The sequence below is a fragment of the Rattus norvegicus genome, chromosome 13, assembly GCF_021556685.1.
Source record: "Rattus norvegicus strain SHRSP/BbbUtx chromosome 13, alternate assembly SHRSP_T2T, whole genome shotgun sequence".
Classification (NCBI taxonomy): Eukaryota; Metazoa; Chordata; class Mammalia; order Rodentia; family Muridae; genus Rattus; species Rattus norvegicus.
The window spans coordinates 105034221-105059933 of NC_141546.1; the positions used below are offsets into that span (position 1 = coordinate 105034221).

Sequence of the window (25713 nt, forward strand, 5' to 3'; positions counted from 1 at the left end):
GGAAGAAACTCCATCCAGAGCAAGACCCGAGGAGGAAGAAAGAAGGCAAAGCAAGCTTCTCCCCATCCAGAGAGAAGTTGAGCTCTGTCAAGAACGGACAGTGACAGAACTCACAGAGCCTAAGCAATACTGTCTAAATTCAAAGACAATAGTCTTTATTATAGAAATGCAAAATACCTAAGCGTATAGGGGGTACAAGGTGCCCCAGAATCAAAATTATACCAAAAAGAGAGAAACTTCAAAGAGCTTCATAATAAAAGACAAGGAGCCTCTGAGTTAAAAGGCATTAACTGTCTCAAAATGTTTTCTCCCAACCCAGGCGAAGTGGAACACACCTGTGACCCCAGCACTCACAAAGCAGAGACAGTGGTGCCACAGGTTCAAGACCAGCCTGCTCAGCATGGTGATTTCTTGGAAAACAAAGATCTGCATCAAAAAGCAAACATGGGCTGAAGAGATGGTCACGTGGGTATAATGCATGCCATGCAAGTGTGAGGACAATGGTGCCCACGTGCAACCCCAGCACACCTCTAGGGAAACAGGAGGTAGAGGTGAGAGAGCCCTGTTCACCAGGTAGCCATCAAGCCTAGAATCCACAGCAGTGAACAATATGGAAGCAAGGACCAATGCACAGGCAGGCACAAAAGCCCCCGGTTTCCTAGTGGCCACCTTTATGCTTGGCGTACTTCACACCAAAGTGAGCAGCAGGTGAAGCGCACAAGAAAGTGTGCCCATGGTGTAATGTTATGAGCACTAGGGGCAGAATAGGTAACTCAAAGGTTAGACTGAGATTTCCCATTTCCAAGTTGGTTCCCTACACAAACCCCACACTTCCTGCCTGTCCTGGCTGTCTATTTAAAGCAAACATGGTGGTCTACAGGGTTTCCAAATATGTGAGCACCTCTCGTTCAAGGGATGACTGGATCCCAGCCATTTTGCACAGCGCTTACGCAGGGAAGACTACGGGCACAGTGTAGCCCCATCTGCAAGGCCCAGGCAGTTCTAATACCAGCCTTTGGACACATGGCTGAGTTTAGAGCCGCCCAGTGACTCAGCCGTCACCTAGGAGTACATGAGTTCATAGCTCCTTCCAGGAAGAAGCAGAACAGCGAGGTGCTGAGCATCACAGTCTGACTGAACTAGCGAAGAGCTGGCCAGGCACACATCTCCAGGGCTGCTGTGCACTGTGGGAAAGGCTGGGTACTGTATTAGATCTTTGCCAGAGAGAAAATGGAAGAAAGTGAGTTGTGTCTCTAAGCCAAGTCATAACATTAGAGCCAGCTGCACTGGTGACAAACATCATCAGAGTTTCCAAAGGAAACACACACGTAAACAATAATCCTTTTCATTATAAATCTTCTTCACAATGTGTACTGGAGCTATGGAAGGAGAAGGGAATAAGGAGGAAAGGAGGAGGAGGGAGAAGGGGGAGGGGAGGGGAAGAAAATAGGAGGGAAATGGAGAGTAGGGAATGCAGGAAAGGGGGAGACGGGACAACAATGGCATTGCCACCAAGTCCCTGAAACAAATTTACCAAAACCTCCCCAAGACGTTTGTCACGCCGTGCCACAGACACACAGCAAGGCTGTGTCACTCAGCAGAGCCATCACAAACATGACCTAATGCACCATGGTATGTGGTCACACAAGTACACGGTGCTGCAGGATGACCCTCTAGATGGACAGAAGTGTGAAGGACAGGGAACAGGAGCCCGAACAGGAGTGAACATACAAAATCAAGGGCAGTGTGCAACGCCAAGGCCCTGTTGTGTCTCCACATCACAAAGGTCATGTGATCAGATGACAAGTTGGTGAGAGGTACCACAGCCAGGACACAGGGTCTGTATGAGGAAAAGCCTAGACTGAATCCCAGCTCAACTTCACTGCCCATGACCAACAGCAGCTGACCAACTCCTCCTAGATCTCAGTCCCCTCACCTGAAAGTGAGGGCCTGAGGTCACCTCAGGAGGCAGGAGTAAACCTGCCACTCTGGCAACCAGAACACAGCAGGTGAAGACAGCAGGACCGTCTGATTCCCAGGGGGACCACAGGTGGACACAGGAACAGTGCTTGTCATCTGGAAGATCCTGTATAACTTTATAACTATTATTTATAATAATAAATAATTATTCTTGCTAAAGTAGTGCCAAGATTTTCAGGTCAGTGTATCAAATATCTGCATCCTCTAAATTTCAGTGCTACTAAACAATGCCCAGTATGATTAGCTTGGATTCCACTTTGGCTTTCCTGAAAATTAAAAATAATGTAAGGAAATAATTGGTGCCATGACAGGCATTGAACACTTGACAGGCTGCTGCCCCTGCTGTCGCTGCCCCTGCTGCTGCTGCTGCTGCTGCTGCTGCTGCTGCTGCTGCTGCTGCTGCTGCTGATGCCCCTGCCGCTGCTGCTGCTGCCCCTGCTGTTGTTGCTGCTGCTGCCCCTGCCACTGCTGCTGCTGCCCCTGCCACTGCTGCCGCTGCTGCCCCTGCTGCTGCCCCTGCTGCTGCCCCTACTGCCGTAACACTTCATTGGTGCCTTTCCCATCCGTCTGCCATGCTGTGTTGCCCTAAGTGCCCCAGCAAGCCCACTCTTAGGACACAGTGGGACATGGAAGGACGGAATGGAGCAGACTGCCCATTCTTCACAAAGGTTCAAGTTGTTCCTGCAACCTTGACTTTTGCGCTTTCTCTTTTTAAATCCATAGCAACCTGAGAGTCTAGAAAACAGCACCTCTCCTTTTGAGAACCATCGCCAGCAGAGTCCAGTTCACAGAGGGTAAAGGCCCCTAGCAGAACCCAATTGTTGCTAATGGACAGAAGCGCGACACCATTGTGCTTGCATCTGGTCTCTGCTGTAAAAATGGCACTTCATAAGAAAAGCACCAGCGTTTCCACCAGCTCTACCACAACTGACAAGCTCCAGTTTTACAATGAGCAGCTCAGTAGACAGGCAAACTCTTCCAACCTGTGAGGACCACAGACAAGGCGTGCTGGCTTCTCTCTGAAAGACTTCTCCCTGGACGGCCAGAGGCCCAGAAACAACCATGCAGCATGTGAAGCCAAACCACAGTCATGAGAACTGCACAGGAAGAGGTAAGCTGTAGCTCTTTATTCGTAGGTGTTAGCAACTGCAAGACATGTCAATGGCACTTCTGCCATGTTCAACAAACTTACCCAAGGAGGCCTCTCTTCAGAGCATGAATGTCAAACCAAGCACTACTCGGAGACCTATTCTGCAAACGTAGGGACACAGGTCTGCAGTGTGGTGAGCATAGCACTTCTGCAGGGTCCTGGGACTGTGCACACTGCTCTGACGTCACAGTTTACATAATACCATGTGCAAAATTGGATGGAGCGAAACAGGCATTCTTCATAAAGAATCAGACAGACGGAAGCTGAATGAGAAAGCCTGGAATGTGGTAACTGTGGTCCCCATGGCTTGTCTGACAAGGCCACTGCATGGTGAGCAGAAATAAACCACTACAAGCAGTAGGTCAATCGCTTGCCTTCTGGACGGCACATTATCAGTGAGACCCCGTCAGGAGCAGGCAGGACTTCAGACAGAAACAGTTCCACAGCTCGCTGACTTTAGACAGCTGCTCGGAGAGCGTTCCAGCGTTTCTGGGATAACAACGCTGCTCTGCTCTCGTCGGCAGAGTAAGGACCGACTGAAGGAGGCTTTGTTACTCACTCGTCTGCATTCACACCCACAGTCACCGTCAAGCAATGATTTTTGTTTTTCTGGTGCCATCAAGTGGTAACACTATGGAGTGTCCTGATTAAGTACAAATACCCTCTAGACAGAAAGATGACAATGATGTGGTTCACCTATGCTAATTAAGGACAAAAGTGTTTTGGCAAGCTAGTAAACTGTGTTTGGAAAAAAGGAGGAGCATGGAAACGGATCTGCAGCTCATCCCATTGCAGCCCCGACCACGATGACGGTTGGGGAAAAGGACAGAAATGAAGAGGCCTTTACACAGAATTCCACATGCAAACCCCAATAGGCTATAAATGCCTGAAACACAAAATTGGCTAAAATGTCACCCACCAAGCAGAAGATGAAAAGTGAGGTTTCGTGGATTGAACGTGAGCATCAGTTACTTGAGAGTACATGTCACGGTCAAATGAACGTACCCGGCCACATCAGCAGGGTACCAGTGACTACCCAGGAAGGAAGGCAGCAGGCCCCAGGCCCTTCATTTGCACATACAGACGCCAGCAGCTTGGGGCCCCGGGCTCTGAAGCAGACAGTGACAGTGCAGCTAAGGATGGCAGTGGGACACCCTCTCTGCACTGCTCCTGAGATTCCTCAGCACCACAGCACAGAGTTTACTGAAGGCAACCCTACAGGACAGAGATCTGAGAGAAAAACAAGCAACTAAATCTTAAAAACTAGGAAGTTGGTGGGAAGTTAGCTCACGACCCCTCAGATAGGAAGCAGTTAGAAAGCACACACAGTCCAGACGGAGGAGGCTTCGCAGTGAACGCACACGGCTCTTCCAGAGGAGACCCAACAGCAGGCTGCTCACAGCCATCTCTACCTGCAGCTCCAGACGGATCTCTTGCTTCTACAGGCAAAGCACACTCACATACACATGCCTGCCCTCCCTCAGAACTAAAACTAAAATAAAAAGCAATGTTCTTAAACACACAAAGGTAAAAGGGGTCATTTTGAGGACTTGGGGTGCTAGGTAAATGACAAGGTATAAATGAAGGTTAAGAGGGAGAATCCAGGGCTGGAGAGATGGAGATGGCTCTTCCAGAGGATCCTGGTTCAGTTCCCAGCATCCATATGGCAGCTCACAACTGTCTGTAACTCTAATTCCAGGGGACCCAATGGCTTCTTTTGGTCTCCTCAGACATCAGGCTCTCACACAGGAGGTACTACACAGACAAACATACAGGCAAAACACTCAGATACATAAAATAAATAAATCCAAAAAAAAAAGTTTTTTAGGAAGAAATTCAGTCAAAATTCTTGATAAGCAGCAGCTTAGAAACATATACATATACAGATCAGGAGAAGGTTCTAGACTAACAGGACAGCAGGTGTACTGACAGGAAATACTACAGGAAAGAGTTAGATAAGAATACCAGCAGAAATAACTCTCCACAGTCCACTGAAGACAGTCACATCAGCCTTTGATAATTTCATCCTGTCCGAGAAGTCACATCACTAACTTTATTCTGTCCTTGTGATAAAAAGGAAAGCACAAAAATAAAGCCTACTGTACACACACATGCACACACACACACACGCACGCATGCACACACACACACGCACGCATGCACACGCACGCATGCACACACACACACGCACACACGCACGCACACACACATGCACACACACACGCACGCACACACACACACGCACACACGCACACACGCACACACGCACACACACACACACGCACGCACACACAGTAAGTTCTACTGAGAGACACTACATTATGCTCAGCTCAGCACGGTCCAGTCACTGGCATTAACTAGGTGAGGATGATAGTCACCCCAGCTGACAGAAAGCAGAGTGGTGGACAAACCAAGAGCTTCCCTTCTCCACTGATAGTAAACTCATGGGTAGTTCCCAAGAGTGCTCTTGGTGAACACTGATCAAGTCAAGAGAAAGACTGCCATTCCTGCAGCACCAGTGGGGACCCTGCTTTGGGAGATAATCCACTTTCGTAGGTGGCTCAGAGTGTTGAGCACCTGCAATGACGTCATTCACGTGGGCTTCTCATTTCCCCCTGAACACAGGAGAACACACACAGAGCTTTCAGGCACAGGAGAATAGACATTTATTTCTTTGCACCACATAAGCCATGCCAGGACACACGACTGTGGGCAACACCCTACCTTGTACACCTTCTAGGAGCAGATCAACACCCTTCCTGTAAAAGTCAGAAGCTGCTTCATAGTCATCTTCCTCCTCCTTCTTTAAGGCCAGTTTGATAAGTTCCCCTGCCTTCTCCAGGTAATCTCTCCTGCCAAGCCTTGGCTTTAAGCTGCTGGGGAAGAGGCTGCGGCTTTCCCGGTCTTCTGCTTTGCTTGGTTCAATGTCAGAAGCAACAGCCCCTACTGCCGAAGAATCCGCAGACACACTCAGACCAAAAGCTCTACTGGGAGAACCCTGACGGGAAGCCATTCCATCATCTACCTCGGCAAGAGAGTCCGCATCAACAGTGAGGGACAGGAGGTCACTGTCACTGGAGAAGCCTGAAATGAGGAACACAGGAGTCAAATGAGACTAGCAGTAGCCACAGGAGCACAGGTCACACATACTGCCATCCTCCCATAACTAACTCAGCAGGGCAGCTGTGGCCTGCTGGTGACTGGCAGCATCTAGCAGATTGTTTCAGCTTAGCCCATTTGATGTTGACAGTCTGTAACCCATGGCTGTCTAACATAACACATGACCATCTGTCTGTACCTCATGGTCATCCGTCTGTACCTCATGGTCATTCATTTATAACTCATGGTCATCCATCTATAAAGCATGGTCATTCATCTGTAACTCATGGTCATCTGTCTGTAACCCACAGTCATCTGTCTATACCTCATGGTCATCCATCTATAACTCATGGTCATCCATCTGTAACTCATGGTCATCCATCTATAACTCATGGTCATCTGTCTGTAACTCATGGCTGACTGCCTGTAACTCATGACTTTCTGTCTGTAACTCATGGTCATCTGTCTGTAACTCATGGCGACTGCCTGTAACCCATGACTATCTGTCTGTAACTCATCATGGTCATCCGTCTGTAACCCACGGTCATATGTCTGTACCTCATGGTCATCTGTTTATACCTCATAGTCATCCATCTGTAACTCATGGTCATCTGTCTGTAACCCATGGTCAACCATCTATAACTCATAGTCATCTGTCTTTACCTCATGGTCATCTGTCTATACCTCATGGTCATCCGTCTTTACCTCATGGTCATCTGTCTGTAACCCATGACTATCTGTCTGTACCTTGTGACCATCTACAGCCCCACTTCCAAGGGATACAACACTGTCTTCTAGCCTCTGAAGGTACCAGGGACACATTAACAGCTGCAGGCAAATACTCATACATGTAAGATAAAAATAAATCTTTTAGTCTGGTGTCACAGGGCCAGGCAGGGAGCAAGCTTGATATATCACAGTCTGGCACCATGGGACCAGACTCCCACCCAGTCCAACACCATGGGGCCTGAGTGCAGAGCAAACCTGCCAGATGCCACATAGGCCCAGGTGGGCAAACCACATTCCAGACAACCCCCACCTCATGCCACATGGCACAGGTAGGGCACAGCACTCCTGAGACTACTCCAGAGGTGACCCCAGACACCAGGAGTCTGGGCATCACTAAGATAAGCAAGTGAATTGGTGGAGAGATGGGAGAGAGAGAAGCAGAAGGACTGTACACAATGAAGAGAGGCAGAACTGGAGACTTGAAAGTACTGAGAAACTGCCTGATAAGAGCAGCCAGCAATGCCACCTACAGCCATGTCTTGGGCTGTGGCCCTGCAACAGTGGGGGTTTGTTACTACCAAAGGCCAGTAGGACCTTCCTAGACTGGGCTGCTGCCTGGGGCCGTGTTGATTTCTGAGAGCTATACAGAGACCCCACCCCTCGCCAGATGCAGAATCTGCACCTCACCCAGGAAGTGCAGTAGAACTGGCCCTGGGGGGCAAGCTGGCCCTGCCACTTCTATGCCATGCAACAGTGTGGGTGAGGGAGAGATGGCCCCTCACCTTTTGCCACCTAAAACAGGCAGGAAAGCTGGCCCTGCCCTTTACCTGCTGCAGCACTCAGGAGAGCAGACCCTGGATCTCCCCTGGGCAGCACAACAGAGTTGGCCTTGTGGAGGCCTGCTCTGGCTGGGAAATAGGTTGAAGTGGGACTCAGAATTGGATGAAAGCCCAAAGACTGGTGATCTTTTAACTCTATATCCTGGGACTGGAAGCTGACAGCTTCTGGAAACAACACTTTCTTGCTTATGCTATGGTTAAAAACCATCCACCTCTGAATGGGGGAACGGGGAAGAATTATGTAAAGAAGTGATTATTCTTGCTCCTTGTTCTTTACTACAGGTCCTTTGTTCAAAGTTCTTAACTCCTTATCATCCAGGAAAAGAAAGTCATGCCCACAGAAAGGGAAACTTTTACATAAGCAAATATGCACAGACAGACACACACACACTCATACTGGTCACGCCCAACCACCTGTCTCATCAACTCTACAAGTATTCATGCATATTTACATAAATATATCTATATATGTATATATATACATATCCGTGTGTATGTATGTGTGTCTGTGTGTGCGTGCATGCATGTGTGTGCGTGCATGCATGTGCATGCGTGCATGTGTGTCTGTGTGTCTGTATGTGTCTGTGTGTGTGTGTGCATGCGTGCGCGCATGTGTGTCTGTGCATGCATGTGCTGTGTCTGTGCATGCATGTGCGTGCGTGTATGCGTTTACATGCGTGCATGTGTGTCTGTATGTGTCTGTGTGCATGTGTGTGTGTGTGTGTTCGGTGGATGGAGCAAAGGACCCCACAAACAAGTTCCACTAAGCAAGTGCCAATGCAGAAAACACTCATTCTGGATGAAAAATAAGCTTCAACCTTTATTGCTCAGAGAAAGAAAAGGCTTCTACCTTTTTATTTCTGAAAGTTTAAAAAAAAAAAAAACCCAAGTAAGAAAAAAAAAAACCTCATCTTTATTGCTGAAAAAAAAAGCCTCATCTCTCCACTGGTGAAAAAAACACCTTTCCTTTTTATTGCTGAATGAGAGAATCTCTGTCCTTGTCAGGAGGAAGAAGCCTGCGTGCTTATCGTCGTCACTCTCAATGCACACACTTTCTCAGGAGAACAGACTGCATGGTCTTCGAGCATCTTCACATTCCAAAAGTTCACCATAAACCAAATAAGGAACTTCAGCAGGAATGTTCACAAGTGTTCTAACTAGACATTCATTATCCTGCACTAGCTCATTAAAAGTTTAAAACAATAATTCTTATATTATAAGTTAGCATGGTTTTGTCAAAAGGCAAATCATCTGCCTTGTATCTCATTAGTTTTGAAGTTTTGTATAGATAAATCTAGTCAATATTTTATTTTCTGTCCTTGCACCTACAATAAATTGTCTATTCCCAGCTTATGACCTTTAGATTTCAGATAATGGTTTTATAGCCTAGAAACAATGTTTTCCCTGATCGTAAATTTGTTCCAAGCCTGTTTTCTGTCCTAGTTCAATTAGCCCGTGACACGTGTAGGCTTACAGAACCCTAACTACAGCTTTCATACTATATAGCGGGCTCAAAATTGCTTGTATAAATTTAGGAATTCCATAGAAACATTATTAGGAATTATGAAATCATCAATTTGTCTATATAGCATTACTATAAGAGAGAACATCTTGATCAGAAGAAAATCTGCCCAATAGGGTGTGCTAATGCCTGCTAATTATTAAACTAACTTAATAATGACAGGAAAGGCATATCAGCAGCAAGAAGCAATCCTGAGATGAAATGTCTTTGGGCCTTACCTCTCAGAGCCCTCCCATTGCAGACCACACAAAACAATGGGCCATCTCTAGAAAGCCATTGGCATGACTTTTGCCTATCCTAAATGGCTCCTGACCTAGTCCTGCTTCTGGGGGTTGCAGGTGAGCACGTCCTAAGAGTATGAGAGTAGAGATGGAGGAGAGGCCATCCAGAGGCTGCGACACATGGGGCTCCAACCCATATGCACACACCAAACCCAATACAGATGTGGATGCCTGCAGCCAACCATCAGACTGAGCACCAGGACACCAATGGAGAAATTAGGGAAAGAACTGAAGGAACTGAAGGGGTTTGCAACCCCATAGGAAGAACAATAATATCAATCAGCCAGACCCCCCAGAGCTCCCAGGAACTAAACCAACAACCAAAGCGTACACATGGACAGACCCATGGCTCCAGCTGCATGTGTAGCAGAGGATGGGCCTTGTCAGGCATCAGTGGGAGGAGAAGTCCTTGGTCCTGTGAAGACTTGATGCCCCAGTGTAAGGGAATGCCAGGGCGGTGAGGCATGAGTGGGGCGGGGCGGGGGGAGAGCACCCTCATAAAGCAGGGGGTGGGGGAGATGGGTTAGGGGGCTTACAGAGGGGAAAGTGGGAAAGGGAATAACAATTTAAAAAAAGAAAGAGAAAAAGAGTATGGGAGCAGGAGAGCTGGCTCTGCTCACGCCACTGCAGCACTGAACTGGCAGCCTGGGCAGCACTGGACAGAGACTACTCTGGTAGTGTGGGTGTGGGGTGATGGTGGGCTGACCAGTAACCACCTAGGCCCAGATATAGGGCTTTGAGTTGACCCACCTCAACATCTACTCTACCTATAAACTGCTAGAGCACATAAAGGGGCCAGTCCTGCAGATCTAATGCTGCAGGATCTCCCTGACATAGGGCAGCAACAGGATAACTGAGAGGAGTCCTGGTGAGAATCCAGTATTGATGGTGGAGCAGAAGCCAGAGGCCTCAAATCAGACCAATGACTCACTGCAATGAGCATTTGACAATAAAGAAGTGACACAGAGCATACATTGTGAGACCATAATGACACACTACAGCTTCCACAGTGAGAATTTTTCCCATGGAGGGGTGTTCCAAGGGTGGGGCAGGTATAAAGAAATGGGGAGATGAGTGGAATTGGGGTGCATAATTTGAAATTCACAAAGAACCAATAAAAAGTTAAATAATAAATCTTTTGAAATAAAACATTGGAACTATCACACATTAACATTTTTATAAAAAGTAACTACAATCATCAAAACAAAAAGTATTTATTGGGAGAACGGTAACTTTGGTATTTTGCAAGTCTTGATGTCTGGCTGAACAGAACATGAGGCATTCTAAGGCCTGACTCTATGAACTGTCTGCTGTCAGCCTTGTGGTTGGAAGATGTTAGTAAAAGGGAAAGTGCTAGATGCCTGTGCCTGCTGTCTCACTGCCTTCCTTTTCTACTACTATCCTGGGGTGGGGGTTCCACAAACCCACAGCACTCACACGAGGTGAGAGGACAACTGTGTGGAGTCAGTTATTTCCTTCTGCCATGTGGGACCTGGGAACCAAACTCAAATTGTCAGGCTTGGCAGCAAACAACCCTACATGCAGAGCCATCTTATGAGACGTCTGTCTTTCTGTGTGACACCAAATCTCCACAGTGCTGCTTTCCTAAGACTGGCTGTGACGTGTGACACATAAATGCAAACAACGAAATCTGCAGGGTTCACGACTGGAAACCCATTGGTCAGCCTGAATCATTGATATCCACGGTTAGAGCCGAACAAAGCAATTATTTGTAAAATGTCAGTTCTCTGACTACCACAGATCTTCTACATATCAACCTCTTATTTCATTATTATGGAATAAAAATCACATTAGGAAACTGTCAAATTCAAAGTAACACAAAAGCCCTAGAGTGGGGAGGAAAACTCTTTCACTGGCAACAAATACCATGAGCTATTTTCCTTGAAGAGTCAGCTCATTTCATTTCAAGGAAAAACACAAGCACCAAACACACAAGCATGATGACAACTGTCTGTCTGCTACTGATTCAAGCAAAATGGCTTCCCATGAGCAAACAGCTCCTCAACTCAGTTGCCCCTCATATCCACCTTTCTAGTGCAGCATGGCGGCTTAGCAGGGAGGGTACTGTGATGCAGAGCAGAGGGAGCACTCTGACAGTGCTGCCTTTACCAGCGGCTGGTGTCACCACCCTCAACAGTTTGATCTCATCGCTTTCCCATGTGACATTCAGCACAGAGGTCAGCATCGGTGACTGTGTTACTAAAATGGCTTCCACACTGCGGATCCTTGGAGACCTTGGGAACACGTAGAGCTCTGGAATCCACTTGTCAAGCTGCTGATTCTATGAGACAAAACTGGAAGTCCCATCCCTGAAAAGTTCAGGTGCACACATGTGGAGATCTGCACGGCTGCTTCTGCTTGCTTTGATCTGGTGGGGTTTGGGGTGATTCTTGTTTTGTTTCTTTGATGATTCCAGGGATCAAACACAGGGCACCTCGTGCATGCCACATAAGCATTCAAGCACCGAGCACCATCTCCAGGCCAGAGCACCACTGAGTGCTTAATGCCAAGTTCTCAGAAAAGGGCATATAAAAGAGTTTTTATTTCCACAGGAGACAACACCAAGAATGAAAACTGCAGGTGGATCAGAGTACATGATTCTGAGATCAGGGCTCAGCAAACTCCGTGAAGAGCCAAAGAGTAAATACTTCAGGCCCTGCACCTCCATGACCTGTTGTAGCTATGCGACTCCATGCTGACCACCCTGGACAGGGGAGCATAGCTGCACTTCAGGAAGACTTTGTTGTAGACACTGAAACTTTAATTGCATGTTATGTCACATCATAAGTTGATAAATTCTTTGGGTTTTTCGACCATTTAAAAATGTAAAAACTGTTCTTGGTTCACAGACCATAGGAAAGCAGCCAGGAGCAGATACAGCCCATCAGCCACAGTTTGTCAGCCTGTGGCGGCCTCCAGTTGCTCACTTCCTACCAAACAGAGTAAGAACGTGTGAGCATCAGCCTAGCTGCATGAGCAAATCAGCTTTACACACGACTGTGGCACCTTGACAATACAGCCTTGATTTCTTTTGTTCTTTTTTTCTAGGATCTCTACAAGAGGCTACCCTATTCTCCAAAAGGAGCAGATTTCAATAAACCCACAGCTTCAAGTGAATGTCACTAGAGCATGGGGAACATCAGGTCAGTTCATGACACTCCAACACAGTCAAAATCTTTCTAGAACATGCATAAGTTACTCACCCACTAGTCTAAAAACTATGTAAACATTTTAGAAGTAATTTTAAAATAGTTATGAATGTCAATGCAAACTTATTTTCTTTAATGGTGCCGTTACCTAACTACCAAATTGAAATTAGTCAACGATCCAGCTGGAGGAGGATTGTACACGCCCCGAGGACTACAGAAGGGAAGCACCATGTCACCAAGCTTTGTTTTCTCCAGTGCCTCTCGCCTGAGCGATGATCCAATGCTCGTCTCATCTGCCTGCAGCTCCCGTTAGAATCCCACCTCCTCCACCTCACGGCTGTCTGAGGCTGTGCCTGACTCCCCTTTCCCACCAACACCGAAAGACAAGCAGGTGATTACAAAGGCTCGGTTTCTTGGCTTTTGACCACAAAACTCTAAGAACATAGTTACACTTCCTCCTGCTTTTATGACTTTATTTTATCAGCAAAGGTAATCAAAATCAGGCTGGCAAAAGGAGACCATCAGAAGTCACCTGGCAGGGAGGGGCCAGGGCTGTAACTCAGGTGACAGAGTGCTTCAGCTGGTACTGCCGGCCCACCACGCATGGAGCTCAGGGTTCGATTCCCAGCATTACACAAGCAGGCACGGGGGGCACAGCAGGTACAGTCAGCACTCAGGAGAAGGAAGCAGTGTGTTCAGAAGGTCAAGGTTACCCACTGCTACAGAATGAGTCTGAGGCCAACCTGGGCTATAGAGACCCTGTCTCAGCCATCATAAAGGCAAACAAAAAGTCTGCCAAAGAACACAGCAGGAAGACTGGGAGTCAGTAAAGCACTTGCCATATAACCTGAGCTTGACAAGTGTGGCCGTCCACACTGAGGAGGGGGAGAAGGTGGGTCTATGTAACTCTAGCCTACTAGCAAGCCCTAGGCCAGTGAGAGAACCTGTCTCAAAAGACAAGGTAGATGGTGCCTGAGGAATGACACCTGGGGCTGTCCTCTGACCCCCTACACACACACACACACACACACACACACACACACACACACACATATGCACACATGCACACACTCCCACAAATACCCACCCACCGGCAGTTAATCACAGATGACTGACAATACTGATCATCCAAAGTCTTATCCTTTGTTTCAAAGTGAAAAACCACTATAAACATTTTAGACTGAAACTTTCCAAAAAACAAGAAGTAGGTTAGGAAAATGTAACCCGACAGAGACCAATGAAAAAAACAAAAGGCTTGTAAATTTTAGGGACAATCTGGAAATCACAAATACCAAAGATTAAGTAATTTACAGCATACAAGCAGACCCATGTAGAAGAGGCTGGCCTAGAACTCCCTCCGTGCTGAGTAGGGATGAAGTCAACGCCCAAGCACGGCAATCCCTGAGAATGAGCCGCTCCCAAGCCACTGAACACCCAGTCACAGGGCTGGAGAGGGGCAAGGATGGGCGGGGGGGGGGGGGGGGGGTGATAGACACACAACGAGGACACACGCTTAGTGCTGCTGTTCAGGACACATACAAACCATGGACTGCAGAACAGTGCACAGTACAGCACCCTCTGAAAAACAGAAAAGGGCTGAAAAGATGCGCAGGGACTGAGAGCCTGTCCTCTGCGGACGGAGCCTAGCTCAGGTGTGTGCCTGGAAGCCCCTCAGACCTGGTGTCTCAAAGACTGCAAAGGAGATGCTGCTGTCCTTCAAGAGCAGGTTTGCTCGAAAATATAGGTAAAGATGTCACTCACAGAATAGAATCCTGAGTGGATCATCCAGCAGCACAGCCAAGGGATTCTTAGCTTAAACAGAACTGTGGATGGGTGAGACCCACACCCCTCCTTATCTCAGTCCTGTGGAAACCACACACTGCGGTACCTGAGAAGCCTGGCCCAGGCACCGCTCCTGCATCAAGGGCTCACTGGCTTCCACAGGTACTGGCTCCCTTCTCAAGGAAGTGCTCTCCAGCCGCCCAAAGAGACAAGCGCTTCAGTCCCTGGGGATCAAGTGGGCCTCACACAGGCCAGGCAAACACTACTGCTGAGCCTCTGCCACTAGGCTTGTCTGCCTTGCTACAGGCCCGCAGGCGGCCAACCACGGGCTGAAAGCTCTGAAAGTGCACACCAAAAGGAACCTTTCCTCCTTGTAAGTTGTTGGTCTCGGGCACTTTGTCACAGTGATTGAAAGCTGCCAACACGTACTTCAAAAGGTCGGCCACTAAAACGACGAATCCCAGGTTCTCTTCCCCTTCCATCATATAGGAAAGCAGACCTACAGGCTCATGCACAGAAGGTGAGTTCTCAACCACTGAGCCAAAACTCCAGCCTTCATTCCTGTGTGTGAGCGTGTGAGCGTGTGAGCATAGATAAGCATATAGAGATGTACAGATAGATGGGTAAACATACATGTATATATGCATACACATGTAATGATATAGACATGGCATGTAAATACACAAGTGTATATCTGCACACATATAGATGACATGACAAACACACATGTGTATACACAGATGCATACAGATATGTGTAAACACACATGCATGTACATATGTACACGCAGGCAGATGTAAAGATGCACAAGACACGTAAATAGTCAACACCCACTGCACCTCACGCTTGAGTGTGTCTGCTTCATGTAGTCCTGCTCAGCAACTCAAAACGGTCCTACAATCACCTTGTTTTATATAAAACTACATCTAAACATCGTATAAAGTAGAGAGTGAGTAAATATGCCACAGGGAGCTACAAGAATGTTACAGGCTGTGGGTCTCACTGAGGAGGAAGAGGAGTGGGTGGGCAGGGCAGACATAGGTACTGGATACAGCAGACAGACAACCTGTCAAAGCCAAACCATCCCTACAGGAACCCTTCTAGGACATCAGCAGAGCAGCAGGCACAGCCTCCACCAACACCATCGCACAGAGTCCTATGCCTTGGAAGTGACATCGCACAGAGCCCTATGCCTCTTTTGGAAGTGATAGAGGGGAAGTCAAAGGTGCTGTGAGTAGCCTGCCTCTGGGTGTGGATCACAGAGATTCCAGTCTCGGTGCTATTAGAGGGCCTCAGGTGACTTGTTAAAAAGCAGCTACAGACACGAGGGTTTACTTAGCATCCCAATCCACCTACCTGCCCTCACCTCTGGGCTTTGAACTGCTCAGAGTCGGGCAGTAGAGCAGAATCTGCCTAGGACACCTCTGAGAGACGGGCCTGGGGGAAAGGCTGGGCTGCCACACACGGACGCTTCACAGTGTGAGGCATCAGAAGCCCGCATTTGAAGACCAGATGCACAAAGAGACGGTCTCCCTCGACAACAGGTGTCCTCCCGTGGGGGACTCTGTATAAAACATGGCCTGGTTACTATTAGCTCATCACCTTCACTCTATAGGTCAAACATTGCCACACTCAACCAAAGGGACTTTCTACTCGTCCCAGTAGCAATCACTCCTGCTTCACGCACAAAAAAGCACCCAGCCCAGACCCAAGACGACCCAGAGGTGGACGACACGCAATCCAGATGGGATCTGACATGGCTGCATCCAGAAACAAGCCCTTCCTGGGGGAGGGGCTCTGCAGGGAGAGCAGTCACTTTCCCCAGTAGTGGAGCCGTGGGAAGGTACCTACGCTTCGGCTACCAGCCCCACGTACACTCAGCAACAGCCACAGACACAGCAGGTCGCTGACTTTAAAAGGGGAAAGCCAGGGTGGGGGTTTGCTGGGAGAAGAGGTCCAGAGAGAGTGGGAAAGGAAGACAGGGAATGGAGTATATCACATGCATATGTGAAACTGTCAAAGAATACTTTCCTTCAGACAGGGTTTCTCATGCAGCCCTGGTATCCTGGAACTCCCCATGTAGAAAGGCTCACCTCCAACTCAGAGATTCACCAGCCTCTGCTTCCCAAGTGCTCTGACTAAAGGCATGTGCTACCCCGCACTGGGAAGAGTACATTTTTTAAAGGAAGAAGAGAAATGGGTCCTTCTACATATGCCTGTGAGAAAAATCCCTACCTCTAGAGCTGTGTGCCAGTCACAACTCTGGTACTCTACGGCTCGCTAGTGAGCTAGCAACAGCTCCAGGCCAAGAAGAATCAGCCTTGACAGTTCCTAGGTTAGCAACGTGCCTCTGCTTTACCCTTGAGAACCTCGAGTTCCACAGACCCTACTGTGTGTCTACTAGGAACAGAACGGGCTTCAAGAGCCAGTGCCAATCCCAGGTACGGGCCAGCAGAAGCATGGTGAAGCGCTTGCCCAGCTCCCTTCTGACTCAGAGTCTGTTGTTCCATTGCCCATCTTGTTTTATGGCTCCAGGTTTCAACTGTTACCCTACACACATGTGTGCAAATGTACACACAGGTCCCTCTGAAGCCAGAGTAGGGCATGGAATTTCCCTAGAGCCAGGTTAGGAGAGGTTGTGAAGCCGTCCAATGTGGATTCTGGGAACTGAACTCAGCGGCTGCTGAGCCCCTCTTCCAGACCCGCCCTGACCCTTCCTACACCAGAATGTGATCACCATTCACAGCAAGTCAGAGTTCAGGGGCTCAGCAAATACCTAGAGGCACACACTTGACTGCCGCCAAACCCCAACGCCTAACTGAAAAGGAAAGTACTTTGTAACATCTAAAGTCCCTTCTAACCCAAAACCCAAGTGACCAGAACAAATCGTGACCTTTAATCTGGCCCACCCTGCCACGAAATTCTGAATATCCACGTTACCTACAACAGCCCTGGGCCTTCAAGAGTCAGGGCAAACGCTGTGCCTTCTCCTCCATGGGCAGCATACACCGCATACTGACACAACCACGCGTGACTGCCTTTATTGTGTATCGGTTAGGTTTTCCATGGTTTTGTTTTTAAGGAAGGAACCCAGAAGCCCAGGCTAATCTTAAACTCACCATGTAGGTGAGCTTGGCCTTCAATTCCTGATTCTCCTGCCCCCATTTTCCAAGTACTAAGACTACAGGCATAAAGCACCAGCGCTTGTTCATTGTGCTTAAATTAAATTAAATTTACATAAAATTAAATTCCCTATTTAAGATTTATCACTGAGGAAAATGTAGATAGTCAGAAACCATGAACAAGTACTTAATAACAAAATATAACTCCTTCAAGCTAAGTGACAAGGACCCACTCCAGTAAACCACAGGACTGAGGACAAGACCAGATCTAAGATTTTAGTTCCCACAGCGCCACCTTGTGGACATTTGTAGATAAAATCCTACCACAAGTGTAACCTGCTTTAGAGTTTCTATTATGTCATACTTTACCGCATTCCATACCACACAGACTTTAGTCTTAACACAGACCCGTCACTACACAGCCAGCTTAAGGATGTCCACATTTAAAGTTACTCTGCCCTGAAGCATAAACTTTAAATTCAGTAAATAAAAATAACACGAGGGGCTGGGGATTTAGCTCAGTGGTAGAGCGCTTGCCTAGGAAGCGCAAGGCCCTGGGTTCGGTCCCCAGCTCCGAAAAAAAGAACCAAAAAAAAAAAAAAAACCCACGAAGTTTTTTTTAATTCTCCATGTATTTTCATGTGTGTGTGCTTTGTGCATGTGTGCGTATATGTATGTGTTAGAGTGTGTGTGTATGTATGTGAGTGAGAGTGTGTGTGTGTAAGAGTGTGTGAGTGTGTGTGTACATGAGAGTTTGTGTCTGTGTGTGTGTGCGTGTGTGTATGTGTGTGTGTGTGTCTCTGTGTGTGTGTCTGTGTGTGTGTCTCTGTGTGTCTGTGTGTGTGTGTGTCTGTGTGTGTGTGTGTGTGTGTGTGTGTGTGTGTGTGTGTGTGTGTGTGCACGCGCGCGCGCGCAGACACAGATGGCACAGAATACCTGTGGTTAGAGGACAACCTTGGCTGTCAGTCCTGGCTTCCACCTTGTTTGTACCACACCCGGCTAGCTGACCTACTAGCTTCCTGGGAACTCTCCTGCCTCCACCTCCCATCTCACTGCAGGAATGGAGGGACTATACCTGAGCACCGGGGAACTGAACTCAGATGCTCATGTGTAGACGGCAAGCACTTTATCCACAAAGGCCTTAGCCCAGACTTATACAAGAGGCTGTTTGAATCAAACTGAAATAACTGTGTGCCTTCCCATATCATCGTCCAAGGATTTAAATAAGCCACACTATCAAAATCTAACAGCTTAGCAGAGAGGCCACCTGCACCTCCAAAGCAGGCCAGCAGGGAGAGACGCTCCCAGAGGCCGTGCTAGCGCCCACTACCATCTCAGTAATTCAAATAAAGCACGCGAGTTTCTAACGGAAATAAGATGCTCGTAAACAATTAGGTGTCCTTTCGTCTTTCAGAGGACGGCATCTAACTGTTCTCAACAACGACGTATGGCTCAGCGATTAAGAGCGTGTGCTCCTACAGGTTCAGGCCCCAGCTCAGCACTGTCCAGAACTCCAGCTCAAGGGGATCTGACCTCCAATGGCATCATGTACATATGTGAATGCATGGACACACTACAGTAGCTGCCAGTTACCGTTACTGCTTACATGTGTGTGTGCATGAGTGTGTGTGTGTGTCTCTCCCTCTTCTACTGTACTACAAGAACCGTGCGTGAAACAGAACCAGATTCTGTTTCCATGTTTGCATCGGTTTGTTCCTTCTGAAGCACTAGGGTTTGTCAGTTGTATATTCAAGGAAGAACAACAAAAGAAATGACCCCCTGGCATCCAGATCTGTCTCTGGGAAGTGAAAGTCTCCAAAAGTTCCTGTGCTCAGTCCCCAGAGTCACTGAGATGAGGTCCAACAACAAGGATGGGGCCCAGGAGGAGGTGCCACATGAAGTCACCCTTAGAGGACGTAAATGTAGCTCTGTGGGAGCTGATGACATAGACTGGCCCTCCTCAGCCTGGATCTCTACATTGGCGACTGTTGAGTTTTGAATATGAAATGTGCCCCCAAAGACTCTGGTCAGTGGTGCTAGTTTTTTGGTTTTGTTTTGTTTTTATTTTATTTATTTTATGTGAGTACACACTGTCACGGTCTTCAGACACACCAGAAGAGGGCGTTAGATCCCTGCACAGATGGTTGTGGGCCACCATGTGGTTGCTGAGAAATGAACTCAGGATCTCAGGAAAAGCAGTCAGTGTTCTTACCCGCTGAGCCACCTCTCCAGCCAGCAGTGCTAGTTTTGAAGGTTATAGAGCCTTTAGGAAGCAGGGTGTAGCTGGAAAAAGCAGGCCGATGGAGGGTTTCAAAGGCGGTATCTTTCAGCAGGACTGATTAGCCAGGCTTAGAGGATTCTGAGAGAGAGGAACATCAGTCACCTGCTCACCTTCAACACCTTTCTGTATTTTAAAATACCATTCTGAAAAAGGTAATTTCTGAAAATAACACTCCCTTTACTTCCCCTGGACCATACGAAGTTCACAGGCCTCTTGAAGCTCCCACCAATGCCATGTTGCCACGTGTCAAAGGTCATGTGAAATGGACTCTGGCCAGCCTTCCCTCCTCACGTGAGCCCCACATGCCACAGAGAATTACTGTGGACACCAGGCTCTTCCTCCCCACCTCCACCTGGGCTTCTCACATCAACCCTAAAGCGAGAGAAGAAAAGTACCACACGCCCCTAGTCGCCTCCTCACAGGTGCCCCTTAAAAATCTTCCACATCTTCCATGGTTGTTGCTGGATGTCAAGGGACTAGCACATTGCACAGAAAATCCTTTCTCAAGAACAGGGAGTTGGAAGCAATGGACAGATCATGTTAACCCAGAAAAGTCACCCACAAAACCCAACTTTAGAGTGAGAGGCCAGTGCCCCCGAAAGCATAGGCCACACATTTCCAAACCCATGCAAGAAGCTTTGATTAAAATAGGTCTTGGGCAATGAAATCCTCCTCCCAACAGCAAGACAACTTTCTCAGCATGTTTTTCTATGACCTCAGCAGAATGAGGATGAAGTCAAAGACACTGAAGGGTCATTCATTCCATGAAGGCCCCGGGGACACACGGAACACAGCTTAACATGAGTGGGAGGCAAAAGGAAAAGAAGAAAAACTTGTATACCTGTACTCTCAAGGAGGAAATACCGAAGGAAAAAGGGAGAAAGTGTGTGTGTGTGTGTGTGTGTGTGTGTGTGTGTGTGTGTGTGTGTATCTGAGTGTGTGAGTGTTTTTGAGTGTGTGTGTGTGAGTGTGTGTGTGTGTGAATGTGTGTGTGTGTGTGTGTGAATGTGTGTACCTGTTACATCAGTGTCTGTGTCCATGCTTTTGTGCATACATATCAGTCCACACAACAGACAGGAATGCACTAGTTTTACCAAACAGAATGAGAACGTCCTATAGCACATCTAGACAGTCACAATGGGTGCACCCCTCAACTGAGTACCAAGGGGCCCCCATGTTCCCCAAGCAGACTGTCAGGAGTTCCATCTCTGGTGTCAACTCTCAGGGCAGAAATCCAAGTGTGCTATTTCATCTATGAGTTACCTTTGACAGCTAAACGTAGGCTATCTCAGACAAAAATCTGATTGTTTCATTTTTAAAGTTCCACCCCACCCCATATCCCAACCTCTCTTTTTTCATATTCTACAACCAAAAGGAAAATCCAAAAGCTGAAAGGCGTGAGTTAAAATCTGTATGGAAGCTCAGGTGCAGCTAAACGAAAACAAAGCAAGATACTACACACTCTTGAAGTAAAGGGATTAAAAGCGAAGTCTGAGGGGGAAACACACTAACACACTAAAGCCGCCCTGGGCTTCTGCTTTCTGGGTGACTGGCTTCTTTAAAGCTGGCCTTCCAATGGGCTAGGAGTCGGGAGCTTCTGGGCAGATTCCAGCAGGCACTCACAGCCAGGCCCGTGGCCTGTGTGTAAAATGTCTTGCTGAGGTCCGATTTCCAGGTTCTAACATTAGGGCAAAAGTGCCATGTGCTACAAAGCTACCAGTCACATGTGAGGTGTCACCACGCCAACCCACTGCTGATGTGTAGAACCAGAGGAAAGGGATTTAGAAGGATCTTCCGCCTCTTGAACACAGCTGTTACTACAATACAGCGTGACTGTGATTCCCATCTTCTACCACTGAAATCTTTGAAACACAAGAAAAACAGTCTCTTACCTTCAGTACCACACTCAGAAAAGGTGTTGGCCAGGGAGTCTGGGTAAGCTTCAGCAGGGCCAATTAACTCAGAGCCATCACTAATTATCCCACCCTGAAAGTGACAGAGCAACCATGTTTTAGTAAGAGCACAAAAGGTTCAGTAATAAACATTCGTCTTCTCAACCAAGCACTCACAAGACTTGAGGTAGTTACTACAGATTCAACCCTTTACAGACTAGTCAATCACTTAGGCCACAGCTCAGTTGTAAAGATGGCCAGAGTCGTGCTAAGTGTGTGGGACAAGGGATGCACAGAGTAAGTTACTTCCCACGACCTCTCTGCAAACCCTCGCTGCTGACCAGAAACTCACTATGTGCCCAGGCTGGCCGAGAACTAGAGGCAATGCCTCTGCCCCTTGAATGCTGGAATCAAAGGTGTGCACTGCCGAGCCCAGACACAGATGAAAAGCAGAGTATTTAAGATCTGCCACAGGCTTCAAGAAAACATAGGACTAGAAAAAACAGCAGTTAGTCAACTTTCAGCATCCTTAGGGCCTGATCATTTTAACTAGGAGGGACTCATCGGAAAGCCATTAAATTTTATGCAATCACAAGCAATATCATATCAATAGCACATCATGTGTCTGAGAAGACGTTTACATGAGGAAACCACCCATGCACACTATAACAAAATTTAAGGTATCTTTAGTAAAGAGACATTTTATTCTGTTTTATGTATAGATTTGTGTGCCTGAATGTACGTATGTGCACCACAGGTGTGCAGTGACTACAGAGCCGGAAGAGGGCATAAGATCTGGAGTTACAGGCTGCTGTATACCACCTAATGTGAGTGCCAAGGACCAAAACCAGGTTCTCATACTAACTTGAGCAAGTTATGGTACTCGTACCCACAAACCTAGTCCTTAAGAGGCTTCAGCTGGTGGACTGCTGGGAGTTGGAGTCTGGGCTACAGTGTGGAACTGCTTCAAAATTACTTAAATTAAACGTCCATGTGATGACCTTTTTAGTCACGTATCCATGTTTACAAAGTCGGGCCTCAAAGCTGTTGCTTCCTCGTCCACACTCAGCTAAATGGCAGTCACCAGAGTGAGTCAGTCAGGCTGCTGACTAAATAGCCAATGGGTCAACAGAGGAATTACAAATGGATCAGAAAATATACTGAACTAAACAAAAATGGAAATAAAAACATAACACTATATGGAAGAAGCCAACTGCTGAGGGCAGCTGTCTTGGAAACTTTATTGGAAAGGTTAGTGCAGTAAATGCCTGTGTCAATCAATACGTTCTCACATGAGGTGGAGCACAGGGCTGCTCCGTCCCACCGGAGTCTCCCTGAAACAGACCAGACCTCAGTCTGGCTTCTCCTCAGCTGTCCCATCCTCACACACCCTACGTGTGCACATCCATCTCCGTGTCTGGACAAAGTCGGCAGCACTCCCGTCAGGAACGCCATTCCACAGACAAAGGGTGGGCAGGCAGTTCCGTCCCAACTGTTTCTGGCCCATCCGACTTTCACTAACTCCCACCTACCTGAGCCCCGAGGCACACACTGTCTGCACCACACAGTCTTCCACACCTCAACAGGGAAACCCCCAGACTCCACCCCCAGAGAGAGCAGGAGAACGGAGCAGACAGCCCGCCCTCATTCGGCCTTTCCCCGAGGCCCTACACTGGGTTTACACAAGCCACAGAGTGGTGCTCTGAGCCTGGTGTGCAGAATTATGACAAGGGAAGCAAGGCGACCGTCAGCGACAGCAATGTCACCATGGAAGTCGGCACGGGGCTATGTATACTGGTGGCTCTGCAGTGTCCTTCAAAAGATCACCCTTCTTCAGTCAAGTAAGTAAGGTCAAAAAATTAATCTCTGCCTAGAACCACTAGCATTAGGAACTGAGTATTCCAGCACCCATGTGTGTTTTCTGCTTAGGGAATGAGCACACAAGCATGATGCAGCCACTCAGCTCTTCATGAAGGCTAATTAAGTGCAGTGAGGAACGTGCTCAAGCACAGTGACAGCCACCAACAACGACAGTGACGTCCAAACAAGTAAGGAGGTTAACGCTAACAATGATGTTCACCAGCACCAGGAAGCGAAGGCAGTGGGATCCAAGGGGGGCTGCTGACATCTGAGACTTGTCCCAAGTCTAAAACAAATAAAGGGTCAGAGCCACAGTGCCACAGGTCAGGAAACAAACAACATACAGTCAATGACCTAGAAATACAAGCTGCACAGACCCTTAAAACCCAGTGACCACTTCTGCTAGGTCCTTACACAAGGGAAGAGTGTGGACCATGGTGTCGGAAAGCCTGCCATCCAAGGATGCCTCTAGAAGGAACTCCTGGAGCCCGTGAAACGGCGTCTTCCCGATGTATTCCCACACAGCCCTCCAAGCCCTCTGCATCAAGGTGTTAACGTCTGTAACTCAAACCCTGCACTCTCTACACGAGAGGCAGTGGCTCTGCCACAGACAACGGACACTGAGCAGGGACTCCAGTGCCTAGAAAATAACAACACCCAAAAGTGACAGAGCCAGACTTTACACACCAACGGGAACCACAGGAGCCCGGAAGGTCTACCAACCTTAAAGAAGTCCTGGAGCTGCTTGCTGTTGTACAGAGCAGGGATGTTGGCAGAGAACTGTAGCAGGTCCTCAGCACACTGACGTCGTTCCTCAATTACGGTTTTGTCAAATCGCCCTGGAATTCACGAGAGTCAGTACTGGGAACAGAATAGCACAGCTTGGTTTTATGACAGTTTAGGCCCAGGGAGCGGAGCCACCACAGGCCACACTGCCCATCTGCAACACTTATCATGTAAACGTCACATCGAATCAAAGGCTCACAATGTTTCTGATGAAATGGAGCAGCAATGTCACCTGATAAAGAGACTGTGTCCACCCGGTCATATCCATGTACGAGACTCACTAGTAAAAGACAGCAATGCAAAACTAAAGTTGAAGGAGAATTTTTAAAGAATGTAAATGGCTTCCTCCAGTAATTTAATACTATAATTACTCATGTAATTTCCTCTTTTCTACTGTTTTATTTAAAAGGGAGATGAAGAGAGGGAATTATGAGAACATCTGTATTAGCAGTGGAGTCAAAAACCTGAGCTTGAAGCAGAAAGCTTCTACACTAAATTCCGTATGTGCTGCGGGTGTGGCCTGCGGCGGCCTGCTGGTGAAAACAGAGGTGCCCAGCACAGGCTCGCTCTGCTCCACAAGGGGATAGAAAGGTGGCTCCACACAAGATCTAATGAGAAGTACAGTTCGAGTGCCGTCCAGAGATTTTCCAACATGAAATAATCGGAAATGCTCTCCCATTTGATCACCGGCTGGCATCTGCCATGTGGCCTTTGCTAGCATATTTTAAAACTCCAAATCAAAAGAGTAGTGTCCTCAATAGCCTGAAAGAATTCCAAGTATAAACAAAACACTAAGACAAAGACATAGGAACCACAGACACTAAGAACCCTCACTCCTGTCCCCTGCCTATGATAACCTATCTACATGACTTTGAAAAGTTGGGCTGCAGGGAGGAGGAGATGGAGTTAGACCTGGGTTCAAATCCAAGCTCTGCACTTACTGCTACAGTGAGACACTGACTAAAGCACTCTGACACAGGCCTGCCTATGGCTCCTGTAGTCGGTCAGCCACAGCAAGCCTGCACTAACACTACAGACCATTGTAGGATCTGAACCCTCACAAGGTCCCCACAGTGACTAGCACACAGTGTGCTGACAAACCTGTGCGGGCTATCGCCAACTAACAAAGACAGAAACCCTCACAAATCGGCCGTACAGTGGAACATCCTTACAGAAGAGCTTAACTGAATGCGTTGAGAGAAAGGCAGACAGACAGATGC

At 47.7% G+C, this 25713-nt stretch overlaps 1 protein-coding gene across 13 annotated transcripts in view; it reads right to left on the reverse strand.

The window, feature by feature from the left end:
* The window catches only part of Rps6kc1 (ribosomal protein S6 kinase C1), a 144172-nt gene that overhangs the window by 95657 nt on the left and 22802 nt on the right, over window positions 1-25713 (reverse strand). For 8 of the 13 annotated variants that reach the window (XR_015635146.1, XR_015635147.1, XM_087580404.1 and 5 more), the window contains 3 exons: window positions 24431-24546; window positions 21848-21941; window positions 5855-6214 (listed from right to left, as the gene is read on the reverse strand). Coding sequence is in view for 9 of the 13 variants with exons in the window: in XM_087580404.1 (XP_087436530.1) it covers window positions 5855-6214; window positions 21848-21941; window positions 24431-24546 (570 nt within the window). In the remaining 4 variants the exon portion in view is untranslated. Of the gene's footprint in view, window positions 1-5854; window positions 6215-19886; window positions 20034-21847; window positions 21942-24430; window positions 24547-25713 lie in introns of those variants that run through there. The other 5 variants (XM_087580406.1, XM_087580405.1, XM_087580412.1 and 2 more) reach the window with 2 other exon arrangements.